The sequence below is a fragment of the Dendrobates tinctorius genome, unplaced genomic scaffold (assembly GCF_039654945.1).
Source record: "Dendrobates tinctorius isolate UK_male_01 unplaced genomic scaffold, ASM3965494v1 ptg000054l, whole genome shotgun sequence".
Taxonomy (NCBI): domain Eukaryota; kingdom Metazoa; phylum Chordata; class Amphibia; order Anura; family Dendrobatidae; genus Dendrobates; species Dendrobates tinctorius.
The window spans coordinates 14186499-14202712 of record NW_027361722.1 but is presented as its reverse complement, the minus strand read 5'-3'; the positions used below and the strand labels follow the sequence as shown (position 1 = coordinate 14202712).

Sequence of the window (16214 nt, the reverse complement as noted above, 5' to 3'; positions counted from 1 at the left end):
TGTGTTAGCAAAGCCCTCGTCTGCACACTTGATTAGAATGGCCGAGCAGGCGTAGAGGCACTGAAAATTAATCAGGGGTTTGGCTTCAGCTACAGAAAACAATTAACTTTGAAAGTGGCATGAGGTCAGCGATTCGTGACGCCTCCTCTCTCCCCAGGAACTGAGTTGCAAATTAGGATGCTGGTGCGCCTCTCGAACCTTCCCTTCTCCGGCACGCCATTTCTGGAGGTCTGTGCAGGCTCCTCCACCGCATGGGATGTATTCCTGCTAGTGTGTTTTTTGTGCTCTCCTTTCTGTGAGTGAATGGAAACCTGTCCAGCTGACGCCTGCTGTAGGAGTATGTTCACATCAGGTCGGATCGGCCACGTGTTCCAGCGCCACGCTGCACCTGTTACTCTGCACGGTCCCCGTTTATGCTGCAGATTTTCAACACAAATTTCATGCTTTGTAGAACAGATCAAGTCCTGACCATTTCCACAGTGGAGGCCGCACCATTCTGTGTGGATTCTGGTTGCAGAAACGCTTTCCCGTGTGGGTGCACCCTACAAGTGTTTTTAACTACTTGCTCTCCCGTATTTCACGCCACCTTGCTATATATATTCACATCCTTTTACCTCTTTCTTTGCAGTTAACACTGACGCCGACCCAGCAACAGTTGCTCCTACAACAGGCGCAGGCACAGCTGCTGGCAGCTGCCGTACAGCACTCCGCAAGCCAGCAGCATAGCGCCGCTGGCGCCACCATCTCCGCCTCTGCTGCTACTCCAGTGACACAGATCCCTTTCCCCCAGTCACTACAGATTGCACCGGTCAGTGCTCCGCATCACTCCACCCGTCTCCTGCACGTTTTACAGTCTTGCATGTGAAATGCGTCTGATTGCATTTATTTTCTTTTTTCAGGATTTGCAACAGTTGCAGCAACTTCAGCAGCAAAATCTTAACCTGCAGCAATTCGTCTTGGTGCATCCGACGACCAACCTGCCGCCAGCGCAATTCATCATCTCACAGACGCCGCAGGGGCAACAAGGTAACCGAGCCCATCTCCCCTGAACTTGTGTAACCCAGAGGGTCAGGTTCATGCGCTGTCCTGTGATGAGTCCTCTTGCAAGTCTTTGTGAGGCAACCAGATTCTGCTGGCACGCTGTTAACTCTCAGGATGCAGCACGTTTATGTGTCCGGCTGGATCAGGGGCTCAGCGGTAGGCATCCTCCATTGTGCACATGTTGGCTTCACCAAACCCTAATCTTCTTGCACGATGAGACTTTCTTGCACCCTGGGTGGTACGGAGTGCATCGTGGACACTTTGCGGGTGTGGTACTGTTTCACGGTTCCCCCCCCCCAGTGCACAGGAACATTTTGCATGGTCGGGCTGGAGATTGGAAATGTATGCAAGCTAATCACGTGCACAACGGTTTGCCAAAAGACAGCTCCTAAGATACAAGACTTCACCCAGGACTTGGACGGCTCAGAAAGAGATGCCCTTTAATTGCCGTCTCCGGATCCTGATGCGTTTCAGGGACCGTGTTCTGCTTTGTGGTGACGCGAGAGCCTGAGCGCCGGATCCTCCTCCTCCGCCGTGCGTCTCACCATTTCTCCTCTCTTTCCTCAGGCCTCCTGCAGGCACAGAATCTCTTAACACAGCTACCTCAGCAAAGCCAAGCCAACCTCCTGCAGTCTCAACCAAGCATCACCCTCACCTCACAGGTCAGACCCCGCACCCCTCTCCTTGTCATTAGGGATGCACGCCGCCCCTGCACCCACCAGCGCCAGCACATATGGGTGTGTTCCTGCAGCGCCAGCTCCGCTACAACGTGAGCCCGTCTGCTTCTCATGAACCATACAGTAGGAGGCTGCTTCCTTCCCTACGCACAGCTGCAGCAATACATGTAGCAGAGCCGAGCGTGCATGCGTGGTTTGCGTATTGCAATGGCACAGGATCGGCTGCAGTTCCTGGTCCTTCTGCAGGACTTGGGACCTGACCTAACTGCGGTTAGACCCAAATCTGAACCAGGGGTTTCTGAAACTCCACTCACGCGTTCTACGACCAATATGGGGCCCGTTACAGCGCTCCGCTGTTAATATGCCTCAATCAGCAGTGATCGAGGCAGGTTAACCGATCTGGAGGCTCCAGAAGCTGAGCACTCTAACTGACCCATATTGATCGTAAAATCCGTGAATGCAATCCCAGACCTGGACAGATTTGGCGCTGTTTCAGCACACCCTTAATTTTGCTTGTACCCCATTTTTTTTTTCACAGCCAGCAACCCCCACCCGCACAATAGCTGCGACCCCTGTACAACATCTTCCACAGAGCCAGACAACACCAAAGCGAATCGACACTCCGAGCCTGGAGGAACCCAGCGACCTGGAGGAGCTCGAACAGTTTGCAAAGACTTTTAAACAAAGACGCATCAAACTCGGATTCACTCAGGTAAAAACAAAGTGGGCGAGGGGGTGGCGTAACCCTCATCCCGGCGGGATACCCACTTAACGCCTCGATCGCTCCATCTAAGGAGGCGTCACTTAATAAAAGGGTAGCTTCCTCCTCGGCCTACAGTTTAAAAGCCTCCCTGCTTTTCTCAGCAGGCCCCCTGCTCTTACAGCAGCGCAGCGCTCCTCACCCCGCACACTCTCCTGCTCGCTAGTGTAGCATTTGAGGCTTAGAGGTTAATGCTCCTAAAAGCTGCTGGCAAGTACGTAACCTTTACAGTCTTAATTACTCTCCTTAAGTGTAGCAAACCGCTTCACCACCCTGAAATTGCACAAAGGGGTTATTAAGTGTCTGCGACCGGCCCCCGTCCGTGTACACAGCAGGCGAACCAGGCACAGGATGGTTTTTGGGAGACTCGTTTTCAGCGCAGATCTTCAGTCTCTTCCCATCCATTGGTCACGTGGCACCACCAAGTGGTTGAAACGCTTCACATACTTTGCATATATGCATAAAACCAACGCATCATTTGCAAGAGCCTTCCGTAAGATGGGACTGATTTTTACTTTTTGGGTTTTTTTGCCCTTACAGTGGCATGTAAAAGTTTGCCCCCCCTCCCCGTCAAAATGACTGTTATTGTGAAGAGTTAAGCAAGCTGAAGATGAAATGATCTCTAAAAGGCCTAAAGTTACAAGTGACACATTTACTTTGTATTTTAGGCAAAAAAGAAAAATATTTTCATCATTTACATTTTAAACATTATAATATGGAAAAGGGGCCAATGCAAAAGTTTGCGCACCCTTGAAGATTTGTGGGCTCAGATAACTTTGACTGAGGTTTCAGACCTTTATTAGCCTGGGCACCCTGCATGGTTAGTACCTAGTAGTGTCCCCTTCTGAAAGTATCACAGTTTGTAAATGCTTTTTGTAGCCAGACAAGAGGCTTTTAGTTCTTCTTTGAGGGATTTTCATCCATTCTTCCTTGGAGAATTCCTCCCGTCCTGTGAGATTCCTGGGGCGTCTTGCTTCCTCTGCTATTTTGAGGTTTAGCCACAGATTTTCAATCATGTTCAGATCAGGGGACTGTGAGGGCCATTGTAAAACCTTCAGCTCGCACCTTTTGAGGTCGTCTAATGTGGATTGTGACGTGTTTAGGATCAGTCTCCATTTGTAGAAGCCATCCTCTTCCTCTTCCTTTTTTCACCTTCAGCTTTTTTACAGATGGTGTTATGTTTGCATCAAGAATTTGTTGACATTTCATTGAATCCATTCTTCCCTGTACCTGTGAAATGTTCCCCGTGCCATTGGCTACAACACAACCCCAAAGCATGATTGATCCTCCTCCATGTTTAATGGTTGGTAAGATGTTCTTTTCTAAAAATTCTGTGCCCTTTTTTTTGGCCATACATACCTTTGATCACTGTGGCCAAATAGCTCTATTTTAACCTCATGGGTCCACAAGATTTGTTTCCAGAATCAAGCTTATTTAGATGTTCTTTTGCATACTTCTGTATTTTATGGTGAGGACACAGGAGAGGTTTTCTTCTGTTAACTCTTCCATGAAGGCCATATTTGTGCAGGTGTCTCTGATCAGTAGAACAATGTACCACAACTCCAGAGTCAGCTAAATCTGTATGAATGTCTTTTGTAGTCAAGTGGGAGTTCTGATTTGCCTCTCTAACAATCCTACTAGCATCTCTCACTGAAATTTTTCTTGGTCTTCCAAACTTTATCTTGACCTCCACTGTTCCTGATAACTTTCTTAATTACATTTTGACCTGAAGAAAGGGCTATTTGAAAACGTTTCGCTATCTTCTTATACTTCTTATAGCCTTTTCCTGCTTTGTGGGTCTCCATTTTCATTTTCAGAGTGCTAGACAGCTCCTTAGAAGAACCCATGGCTGCTGTTTTTTGGCACAAATGAATACAAATGAAATGTGTCATCTGTAACTTTAGTCCTTATAGAGATGATTTCATCTTCAACTTGCTTAACTGTTCACAGTAACAGTAATGTTGACCAGGGGTGCCCAAACTTTTACATGCCACTGTATTCAAAATCTTCATTTTTGAATATTTATGTATATTTTTTTCATTTTCTTGTTTGTTTCATTTTTTATCTAATACTAAATAAAAATAAATCTGCGGGACCTTGTAGAACAAGGATCCAACAGAAGGAGATTTGTTGTCCTTACTCCACAATTTTATGGAGGCACACAGGCGCATCAGGGCTGAGGACTATGAGCAAAGGTGCACAGTTGCAGGTCTGCAGAGGGCACTAAATTTGCACTTGCAGGGTTTTTTTTCCTCTCCGCATTTTATTTAAAAAATAAAATTAGCAATTTTGCACTTTTCACACTGGCCACTAGGGGCCGTTTTAGACTCCTACTTCCTGTCCTTTTGAGAAGAGTTTACAGCAGTTTCCTTATCATCAGAGTCAGGGTGACTTTTCCAGGTAACACCTCAGCTGATAACTATGGACCTGAACAAACAGCTTCATAGGGATCTGTTTGGACCCTGTTCATACTTGTTAGGCGTCGGGTTCCGGGCGCTGCACAGCGGGAATCCCGAGCCTTGCCGTCGACAGTCTCCCATTCCCCTCCGGCCGCAGTGGAGCCTGCTCAGCAGACTCCACGATCCCGGCGTTCTGCCCACACCAGCATTGTGGGTTCGGTTGCTGCTGCGACACCTGGTCCAGTTATGGCAATGCAGCCAGGCCAGCAGCAAAAGACTCCAGAGTCTAAGTCCTTCCTTCGGTCCACTGAGCATGCTCATGAGACGATCTCCCATTGGGGAGCGGGAGTCACATGCTCAGGTCCTTCTCCAGTTCTGATTGGTCCATCTGGAGGATCAGGAAGGTCCCGGAAGGGCACGGCTATAAAAGGTGCGCATGGCCGCCCCGCCATGCGCTATGATAGACTCTGAGGCTATAGTACTTAGTGTATGCATGATGATGGATGAATGAGCCTGGTGACTGACGCATTATAATTCCCCCCTTCTTGGATATTACGCATGTGTTAGGGTTAGGAATTAATCAGCTCAATAGCTCGGACACTGCACAGCGCCGCAGTGCTATCCTCATCTACCTTCTGTGCCTAGGGCGTCGGCCAGTACTGGCCTCCTCGACACTGCTACCGCAGCGTCCGCCACAGTAACGCCGTGTGTGCGCTTTCCAGCACCGTTGTTAGGCTGGTTAGTGGCGTCCGTCAGGGCGGATGTTGCACCCGTCATAAGCAGCGGTTCACACTACCGTGATGTAAACAGGTTGCGGTTGTTTGCCGGCTGGCACGTGCTGCGTGAAGCAACGGAGTTCGTGCCTGCTAGCACCGGGTCAGGGGTTACCTACCGGTGTCCGGCTTTTCTCCTACACGCCTTCCCCTCATTGTTTAGCAGCAGTTGGTCACCCCTGCACGGTGGGCCCAGGCTGCGAACGCACCCCTTATATTATTTCATCTTTATTTATTTGGTGCGTTCCGCCAGCCCGTAACAATACTGCAGTATTTGCTGCATTTTTTTTTTTTGCAAATTTTTGCACCCAAAGGCCCTTTTTCTGCTCTAGTATAAATTGCACGGCACGGTTGTAGATGTCCCCATCTGAACATCTCCAAGCACTCGTCCCTCTTTCTTTCTCTTGCAGGGTGATGTGGGGCTTGCTATGGGCAAACTCTATGGAAATGACTTTAGCCAAACTACTATTTCTCGCTTCGAAGCCTTGAACCTCAGCTTTAAAAACATGTGCAAATTAAAGCCTCTCCTGGAGAAGTGGCTGAACGACGCAGGTGAGCACGTGACAGCGGCGGGTGGGAATGTATGGCGATGAGACAGCTGTAAACTTCCCAGCCTCCTCTGCTTACATCTCCCAAGTCATTATCTGCAGACCACATGGGGGATATAATAGCCACAGCGGATGTCGGACTAACCCTTTAATAGCCTGTCCGTCCCTTACATACAATTCTACTTGCTGTGCACCTTATAATCCCCCCTACCTACACGTAATGATCAACTTTCTGTCCGCCTGCAGCTGCCACTACAGGGAGCTCACTGCATCCAACCTGCACATACAATTCTATATTAGCGCAGTGAGCTCCCCCTGGTGGTGGCTGCAGGTAACACCTTTTTTTTTTTTTCTTTTTCATTTAAAGGGGCTGTCTGTCCAAATCGATAAGCCTGTGTAACTGAAGACTTATCGATTTGGACCGGACAACCCCTTTAAAGGAACATATGAAGTTTCATAAGTTATAACTTACTGATTATCGGGGTCAACTAGATGTCCCTTTTCAGTTGTGGGAGTATCTATTTGTGCAGAGGGTTTGGAGCGTCGTACCAGGATATAATTAGAAAATCGACACATGTTCTTTATTAGGGCAGATGTACGGACAGTAGAAACATCATCTTTTTTTTATTTTTTATTTTTTTTCTCTCGTTACCCCAGAGAACATCACAACTGACTCTGCTCTTTCGAGCCCCAACGTCATGAATTCCCCTGGGCATGGGATCGAGGGGCTGAACCGCAGGAGGAAAAAACGCACCAGCATAGAGACCAACATACGCGTGGCCTTAGAGAAGAGTTTTCTGGAGGTCAGTCCTGACACGTGCTGATCGTCTGGAGGTCCGTCCACCGGGGCCCCCTACCCGCATTCCCGAGAATGGGGCTCAGAGTAGACACCACCGCTCCATTCATCACTTATGGGGCTGGCAGAGTACAGCGGAGACTGGGACTCCACCGCTCTATAGTGGTAGGGAATTACAGAGCCCCCTTCTCTGGAACGTTGGGGGTCTTACTGGTCATGGCTGCAGTAGGGAAGATGTCTTACATACTTTTCCTACGTAAGACTAGAAAACTCCCGATAAGCTAGCAATCCACGGAGCGCGGATTTCAACGATTTCTCACTTCGATTTCTAACACAGAACCAAAAGCCTACCTCGGAGGAGATCACCATGATTGCCGACCAGCTGCACATGGAGAAGGAGGTGATCCGTGTTTGGTTCTGCAACCGTCGTCAGAAGGAAAAAAGGATCAACCCTCCGAGCAGCGGCTTATCCAGCAATTCTCCCATCAAAGCAATGTACCCAAGTCCGACTCCTTTGGTAAGGTTTCAGAAAGTCTTAGAATTTCTTAATATTTTGTCAAAATGATGGAGTTCTATTTCAAATCGCCTGCAAAGCAGCCTTCAGCCAATAGAGGGAGCTCAGGAGCACTGTGTAGACTTTTTACATATAGGGCTCAATGATCTCTGTATTCAGCAAGCGCCTGAGCTCCCTCTAGTGGTGGCTGCAAGGAAACAAAAGTTTGATTTACTTTTTGCGGTGCGTTTTGGAGTGCCGTCCCATATAAGTGCATGGTCCAGATGTGTGGGGGTCCATTCGGCTGCTGTTGAGTTACCATTGGCCCCCATCCCACTGTTTTGGTGTCCCTGGGAAGCCAAGTCATAAGCAGAGCTTGTGAAATTCTCCAAAGGGGGGGTGCTAAAAAAAAATATGTTTGCTAAATTTTTATATTCTTAAAATCTATTTTTTTTAAATAATGATAAAAAATGTATATGGGTCACCTTTTTCCCCCAATGTAAAAATAAGGATATTAAAAATATATATATATTATAAAAAAATATTTTGCTCAAAGGTTTTTAGTTTTTTTTTGGGGTCGCCAATCTGTTGCTTCAAAAAAAAACCACACCCCCTTTAAAAAAAAAAAAAAAAAGTTGTGGCTCTTGGGTGGGGGGGGGGGGAGAAAAATGGGACCCGTCTCTAAGGGTTGAGGATGATTTCTACCTTTTGCATTATATGTCATGGTAGAGAATTGTTAGCATATGGCATCTCTTTATCCAGCAATGAACTGGTTAAACTGTGCTGCTACATATTGAAGTGGCTTTTTCTTTCGTCGCCTGTGACAATCGTTTTACCCGTCGCCCACTGTCAGTCGTACGTCTCTCCTTAAAGCGACAGCAGCCGGGGTCAGGTGTAAAGCAGTAAATTGTACAGAATGATTTATCCGGCTTCCGCGGCTTATAAATACCTGCGCGTTTCACAGCTCTGCTCTCCCTGCTCGTTCGGGGTAATTGAGCGGCAGCGAGCAGGTGGCGGCTGTCAATGAGTAACTACACGCGACGCCGCGCGTTTCACCTGACTGCTCTGATCGTAACACGGCTTAATGATGGCGCTGCTGGTTTTATGTCAGGTGTGCGTCCCCCTCCCCATCCTCTCTGCACAGCCATTACCTCTGCACATCTGCTTGCAGTTCTCTAAACAGTCCTAGGGCATCTCCAGGTCGCCTGTGTGACTTGTGCACCGCCGCAGAATATGGGGCCGACATATCGTGAATTGCATTAAAAGTATTTTTTTTAAATAAATCGGATGACAAAGATTCAATTGTGTTTGGTTTATTAATCTGTGTCCTGAACTGACATTTCTGTGTTTCTTTTAGGTGGCCTCTACACCAAGCCTTGTGACGAGCAGCGCAGCGACCACGCTAACTGTAAACCCTGTGCTGCCATTAACCAGTGCCGCGGCCGTGACCAGCTTCTCCACCACAGGTGGACACACACATATCTAATATATAAAGCTCAAAGTGTGTATATATGTGTGTGTGTGTGTGTGTTTGTTTGTATGTCCGGGATTGGCATCCGCACCGTCGCAGCTACAGCCACAAAATTTGGCTCAGTCACACGTCTGGACCCCGAGAGCGTCCTAAGCTATGTTGTGAGGCGAAATTTTAACCCCGCGCGTTCCAATTCACCAAACAATGTTGCCCCTATCTACATAATGGGGAAGCAGTGTGTGCGTATCAAGCCCCGCCCCTCATTATGATGTCACAAAGGTTGCCATGGCGACGCTGATGTCATCAAAGGTTGCAAGCACTGCCACCGCTCATTATGATGTCATAATGGTTGACTATGGATTGGAGGATATGTATATGGGCACGGGACTATGGGATGGCGGATTTGTATATGGGCACGGGACTATGGGATGGCGGATATGTATATGGGCACGGGACTATGGGATGGAGGATGTGTGATGGGTATATGGGCACTGGACTATGGGATGGAGGATATGTATGACGGGTATATGGGCACGGGACTATGGGATGGCGGATGTGTGATGGGTATATGGGCACTGGACTATGGGATGGAGGATATGTATGATGGGTATATGGGCACGGGACTATGGGATTGAGGATAATTATAATTTTCTATAACTAACCACAGTTGGCTACTATGCCCGGGCAGCGCCGGGCTCTTCAGCTAGTCATTTATAAATCTAGACGATCCTGTATTATACTCCAGAGCTGCACTCACTATTCTGCTGGTGTAGTCACTGTGTACATACAGTTGAGGCCAAAAGTATTGACACCTCTGCAATTCCGTCAGATAATACTCAGTTTCTTCCTGAAAATGATTGCAAACACAAATTCTTTGGTATTATTATCTTAATTTGTCTTAAATGAAAAAAACACAAAAAAAATTGTCCTAAAGCCAAATTGGATATAATTCCACACCAAACATAAAAAAGAGGGTGGACAAAAGTATTGGCACTGTTCGAAAAATCATGTGATGCTTCTCTAATTTGTGAAATTAACAGCACCTGTAACTTACCTATGGCACCTAACAGGTGTTAGCAATAACTAAATCACACTTGAGCCAGTTGACATGGATTAAAGTTGACTCAACCTCTGTCCTGTGTCCATGTGTGTACCACACTGAGCATGGAGAAAAGAAAGAAGACCAAAGAACTGTCTGAGGACTTGAGAAACCAAATTGTGAGGAAGCATGAGCAATCTCAAGGCTACAAGTCCATCTCCAAAGACCTGAATGTTCCTGTGTCTACCGTGCGCAGTGTCATCAAGAAGTGTAAAGCCCATGGCACTGTGGCTAACCTCCCTAGATGTGGACGGAAAAGAAAAATTGACAAGAGATTTCAACGCAAGATTGTGCGGATGTTGGATAAAGAACCTCGACTAACATCCAAACAAGTTCAAGCTGCCCTGCAGTCCGAGGGTACAACAGTGTCAACCCGTACTATCCGTCCGCGTCTGAATGAAAAGGGACTGTATGGTAGGAGACACAGGAAGACCCCACTTCTTACCCCGAGACATAAAAAAGCCAGGCTGGAGTTTGCCAAAACTTACCTGAAAAAGCCTAAAACGTTTTGGAAGAATGTTCTCTGGTCAGATGAGACAAAAGTAGAGCTTTTTGGGCAAAGGCATCAACATAGAGTTTACAGGAGAAAAAAAGGCATTCAAGGAAAAAAAACACGGTCCCTACAGTCAAACATGGCGGAGGTTCCCTGATGTTTTGGGGTTGCTTTGCTGCCTCTGGCACTGGACTGCTTGACCGTGTGCATGGCATTATGAAGTCTGAAGACTACCAACAAATTTTGCAGCATAATGTAGGGCCCAGTGTGAGAAAGCTGGGTCTCACTTAGAGGTCATGGGTCTTCCAGCAGGACAATGACCCAAAATACACTTCAAAAAGCACTAGAAAATGGTTTGAGAGAAAGCACTGGAGACTTCTAAGGTGGCCAGCAATGAGTCCAGACCTGAATCCCATAGAACACCTGTGGAGAGATCTAAAAATGGCAGTTTGGAGAAGGCACCCTTCAAATATCAGGGACCTGGAGCAGTTTGCCAAAGAAGAATGGTCTAAAATTCCAGCAGAGCATTGTAAGAAACTCATTGATGGTTACCGGAAGCGGTTGGTCGTAGTTATTTTGGCTAAAGGTTGTGCAACCAAGTATTAGGCTGAGGGTGCCAATACTTTTGTCTGGCCCATTTTTGGAGTTTTGTGTGAAATGATCAATGTTTTGCTTCATTCTCTTTTGTGTTTTTTCATTTAAGACAAATTAAATGAAGATAATAATACCAAAGAATTTGTGATTGCAATCATTTTCAGGAAGAAACTGAGTATTATGTGACAAAATTGCAGGGGTGTCAATACTTTTGGCCACAACTGTACATTACATTACTGATCCTGAGTTACCTCCTGTATTATCCTCCAGAGCTGCACTCACTATTCTGCTGGTGCAGTCACTGTGTACATACATTACATTACTGATCCTGAGTTACATCCTGTATTACAGTCATATGTAAAAGTTTGGGCACCCCTATTAATGTTAACCTTTTTTCTTTATAACAATGTTGGTTTTTGCAACAGGTATTTCAGTTTCATATATCTAATAACTGATGGACTCAGTTATATTTCTGGATTCAAATGAGGTTTATTGTACTAACAGAAAATGTGCAATCTGCATTTAAACAAAATTTGACCGGTGCAAAAGTATGGGCACCCTTATCATTTTCTTGATTTGAACACTCCTAACTACTTTTTACTGACTTCCTGAAGCACTAAATTGGTTTTGTAACCTCATTGAGCTTTGAACTTCATAGCCAGGTGTATCAAATCATGAGAAAAGGTATTTAAGGTGGCCACTTGCAAGTAGTTCTACTATTTGATTCTCCTATGAAGAGTGGCATCATGGGCTCCTCAAAACAACTCTCAAATGATCTGAAAACAAAGATTATTCAACATAGCTTTTCAGGAGAAGGATACAAAAAGTTGTCTCAGAGATTTAACCTGTCAGATTCCACTGTGAGGAACATAGTAAGGAAATGGAAGAACACAGGTACAGTTCTTGTTAAGCCCAGAAGTGTCAGGCCAAGAAAAATATCAGAAAGGCAGAGAAGAAGAATGGTGAGAACAGTCAAGGACAATCCACAGACCACCTCCAAAGACCTGCAGCATCATCTTGCTGCAGATGGTGTCACTGTGCATCGGTCAACAATACAGCGCACTTTACACAAGGAGAAGCTGTATGGGAGAGTGATGCGAAAGAAGCCGTTTCTGCAAGCACGCCACAAACAGAGTCGCCTGAGGTCTGCAAAAGCACATTTAGACAAGCCAGTTACATTTTGGAAGAAGGTCCTGTGGACTGATGAAACAAAGATTGAGTTGTTTGGTCATACAAAAAGGCGTTATGCATGCGCTGTATTGTTGACCGATGCACAGTGACACCATCTGCAGCAAGATGATGCTGCAGGTCTTTGGAGGTGGTCTGTGGATTGTCCTTGACTGTTCTCACCATTCTTCTTCTCTGCCTTTCTGATATTTTTCTTGGCCTGCCACTTCTGGGCTTAACAAGAACTGTACCTGTGTTCTTCCATTTCCTTACTATGTTCCTCACAGTGGAAACTGACAGGATAAATCTCTGAGACAACTTTTTGTATCCTTCCCCTGAAAAGCTATGTTGAATAATCTTTGTTTTCAGATCATTTGAGAGTTGTTTTGAGGAGCCCATGATGCCACTCTTCATAGGAGAATCAAATAGGAGAACTAGTTGCAAGTGGCCACTTTAAATACCTTTTCTCATGATTTGATACACCTGGCTATGAAGTTCAAAGCTCAATGAGGTTACAAAACCAATTTAGTGCTTCAGGAAGTCAGTAAAAAGTAGTTAGGAGTGTTCAAATCAAGAAAACGATAAGGGTGCCCATACTTTTGCACCGGTCAAATTTTGTTTAAATGCAGATTGCACATTTTCTGTTAGTACAATAAACCTCATTTGAATCCAGAAATATAACTGAGTCCATCAGTTATTAGATATATGAAATTGAAATAGCTGTTGCAAAAACCAAAATTGTTATAAAGAAAAAAGGTTAACATTAATAGGGGTGCCCAAACTTTTACATATGACTGTATACCCCAGAGCTGCACTCACTATTCTGCTGGTGCAGTCACTGTGTACATACATTACATTACTGATCCTGAGTTACCTCCTGTATTATCCTCCAGAGCAGCATTCACTATTCTGCTGGTGCAGTCACTGTGTACATACATTACTGATCCTGAGTTACATCCTGTATTATTATATTCCAGAGCTGCACTCACTATTCTGCTGGTGCAGTCACTGTGTACATACGTTACATTACTGATCCTGAGTTACCTCCTGTATTATCCTCCAGAGCTGCACTCACTATTCTGCTGGTGCAGTCACTGTGTACATACATTACATTACTGATCCGGAGTTACATCCTGTATTATATTCCAGAGCTACATCCTGTATTATATTCCAGAGCTGCACTCACTATTCTGCTGGTGCAGTCACTGTGTACATACATTACATTACTGATCCTGAGTTACATCCTGTATTATACTCCAGAGCTGCACTCGCTATTCTGCTGGCACAGTCACTGTGTACATACATTACATTACTGATCCTGAGTTACATCCTGTATTATACTCCAGAGCTACATCCTGTATTATATTCCAGAGCTACATCCTGTATTATATTCCAGAGCTGCACTCGCTATTCTGCTGGCACAGTCACTGTGTACATACATTACATTACTGATCCTGAGTTACATCCTGTATTATACTCCAGAGCTACATCCTGTATTATATTCCAGAGCTACATCCTGTATTATATTCCAGAGCTGCACTCACTATTCTGCTGGCGCAGTCATTGTGTACATACATTACATAATATTGTAGTTTCGCTCTTACATGATGGAAGATGTAGCCATGTTTCTTATACATTTATTTTCTCACTTTATCCAGGCACCTCCGGAACCCCAACTGCAAACACCGCAACCGTGATATCTACTGCTCCCCCCGTCTGCTCTGTCCTGACGTCTCCGTCTCTGAGTCCTTCCCCGTCCGCTTCTGCTGGTGCTACAGAGTCGTCCAGCGCAAGCGAAACCGGTACGACGCACACCACGTCCACCCCATTAACCTCATTCAGTTCTGGCCCAGTGGTGGTGACGACGTCTGGACTGCACACCGCATCCGCCACAGCACTACAAGGACCAGCACAGCTGCCGGCCAACGCAAGCCTAGCTGCCATGGCGGCTGCGGCTGGGCTCAGCCCTGGCTTGATGGCATCCTCACAGTTTGCGGCTGGGTAAGGAATATACACATCCTTATATTTTGGCTGTAACATACGTGTATGATCTTCATCTGTGTAATGTCAGAGTTTTATGACTGCTGGTATTGTGCTTTATAGTGAGGTTATTCTCCCTGTAGTGTGTGTGATGTATGTCTGTGTGTTCTGGAATAATATAAATATTTCTCACCCTTTATTTTATTTTAGACCTGTTGTCATTCACTGATCTACTACATTGAGTTTTCACCTTATCCTGTGTTCTGTTATTGTTTTTTCTAAGAATCTTTGGAAAAAATCAATACACATATTCAATGTTTTTATTTTATAGAAAGATTTGTTTTTGTTTTTTTTCAAGGCAGAATTACCATGACGGCTGACCCCTCTATACCCTGTACATAACAAGGAACCACCAATCCCAATAGATTATGTCTCAGCTCACCACCTCCTCCTCCTGTACAATGACTTGATAACACCTCTATATACAGTAGATAACACAGGATCCACCATTCACAATAGGGGATGTCACAGCTCACCTCCTCCTCCTTCCTTCACAATTAACTCACATTTGTTTCACTCTCGGCTTTCAGCTGTTTTCCCCCTTTATCATCAGCTAATGAACCTTTTATTACATTAGCGATTACACCGCTTAGATACTCGCTTCCTTGTGCGACCGCTGTATACCATCGGCCTCTGTACCTGTGGATCCGTTCTCTGCCGCTGTGACTCCCATATGTAATGCTCGCTCAGACAGCGGGCCGCGGTGAGCGTGCCCCCGGGGCGACGTTCTGTCCTGCAGCGCCTGAACATGCGGCACGTATGACGCGTGCACCACATCCCTTTGTGCCGGGCTCGGGGGGGTCGCATTGTCCTCCTGTATGTGTGAGTGATCTGGTGGTTTTGTGCCTTTTTGTTCGCAGAGGCGCCTTATTCAGTCTCAATCCGGGGACGCTGGGCAGCGCGATCAGCCCGGCGCTGCTGAGTAACAGCACGCTGGCAACAATACAAGGTCAGTCTAACGCTTCTCTTTTCATCCTGAAGACGTGTTTCTGTATAGAGGTCCATGAATCCCGGGGATTAGGCACCAGGCATTGATCACGGTGGACCCTTATTGTGTCTTTATATGTCCCGTTAGTGCATATCTGAGTAATTGGGGAGGTCACCCTAACGAGACCTTCCAGTCTGTGCATATCCTTTGTCAGAACAGAACTATTGGAGAAATGACAGGTTGCTATGGAGACACTGCCTGCAAGTTCCAACATTCTAATTCCGGTTGTCAGGCAGCATGTCCCTAGCAACCAGTCCAAATGTTAATTGAAGCAGCGTCACCCCTATGAGCTTCATTTTGTTATATATACACACGTGTGGGTCTGAGAATCTTCATAGCAATAAACCGCTGCAGATCTGATACAGCGCTTCATATGTCACCTCTCGCATAGACCGGGAGCTAAAACAAAGCAATTCTTATTTCCTGCGGTCACCACTAGGGGGAGCTTATTACTGCATTCTGGTAACACATTCAACTCCATGATTACACAGTATGCAGCAACCTCCTCAGCTACCCCTAGTGGCGGCTGCCAGTATCACAATGTAATAACTTTCCCATGCAGTGGATGTGGAGCTCTGTATCAGGAAAACCCATTATAGAGATATAACAATGGCACCGGAACATGGATGGTAAATTTTTGAAATTTGGTGTAAAGGGATGAATTAAACTCATTGCCTCCTCCTGTACAATGACTGATAACACCTCTATATACAGTAGATAACACAGGATCCACCACTCACAATAGGTGATATCACAGCTCACCTCCTCCTCCTGTACAATGGCTGATAACACCTCTATGTACAGTAGATAACACAGGATCCACCATTCACAGTAGAGAATGTCACAGCTTGCCTCTTTTTTGCCCAGATTAGCGC

The 16214-nt window shown here is 45.9% G+C and overlaps 1 protein-coding gene across 3 annotated transcripts in view; it reads left to right on the top strand.

The window, feature by feature from the left end:
* POU2F1 (POU class 2 homeobox 1) overlaps nt 1-16214 on the top strand; it is a 112180-nt gene that overhangs the window by 84964 nt on the left and 11002 nt on the right. For all 3 annotated transcript variants that reach the window (XM_073577116.1, XM_073577119.1, XM_073577117.1), the window contains exons 6-15: nt 629-808; nt 900-1026; nt 1609-1703; nt 2257-2430; nt 6061-6202; nt 6856-7001; nt 7332-7511; nt 8845-8953; nt 13970-14312; nt 15212-15300. In XM_073577116.1, coding sequence (XP_073433217.1) covers nt 629-808; nt 900-1026; nt 1609-1703; nt 2257-2430; nt 6061-6202; nt 6856-7001; nt 7332-7511; nt 8845-8953; nt 13970-14312; nt 15212-15300 — 1585 coding nt within the window. The remainder of the gene's footprint in view (nt 1-628; nt 809-899; nt 1027-1608; nt 1704-2256; nt 2431-6060; nt 6203-6855; nt 7002-7331; nt 7512-8844; nt 8954-13969; nt 14313-15211; nt 15301-16214) is intronic.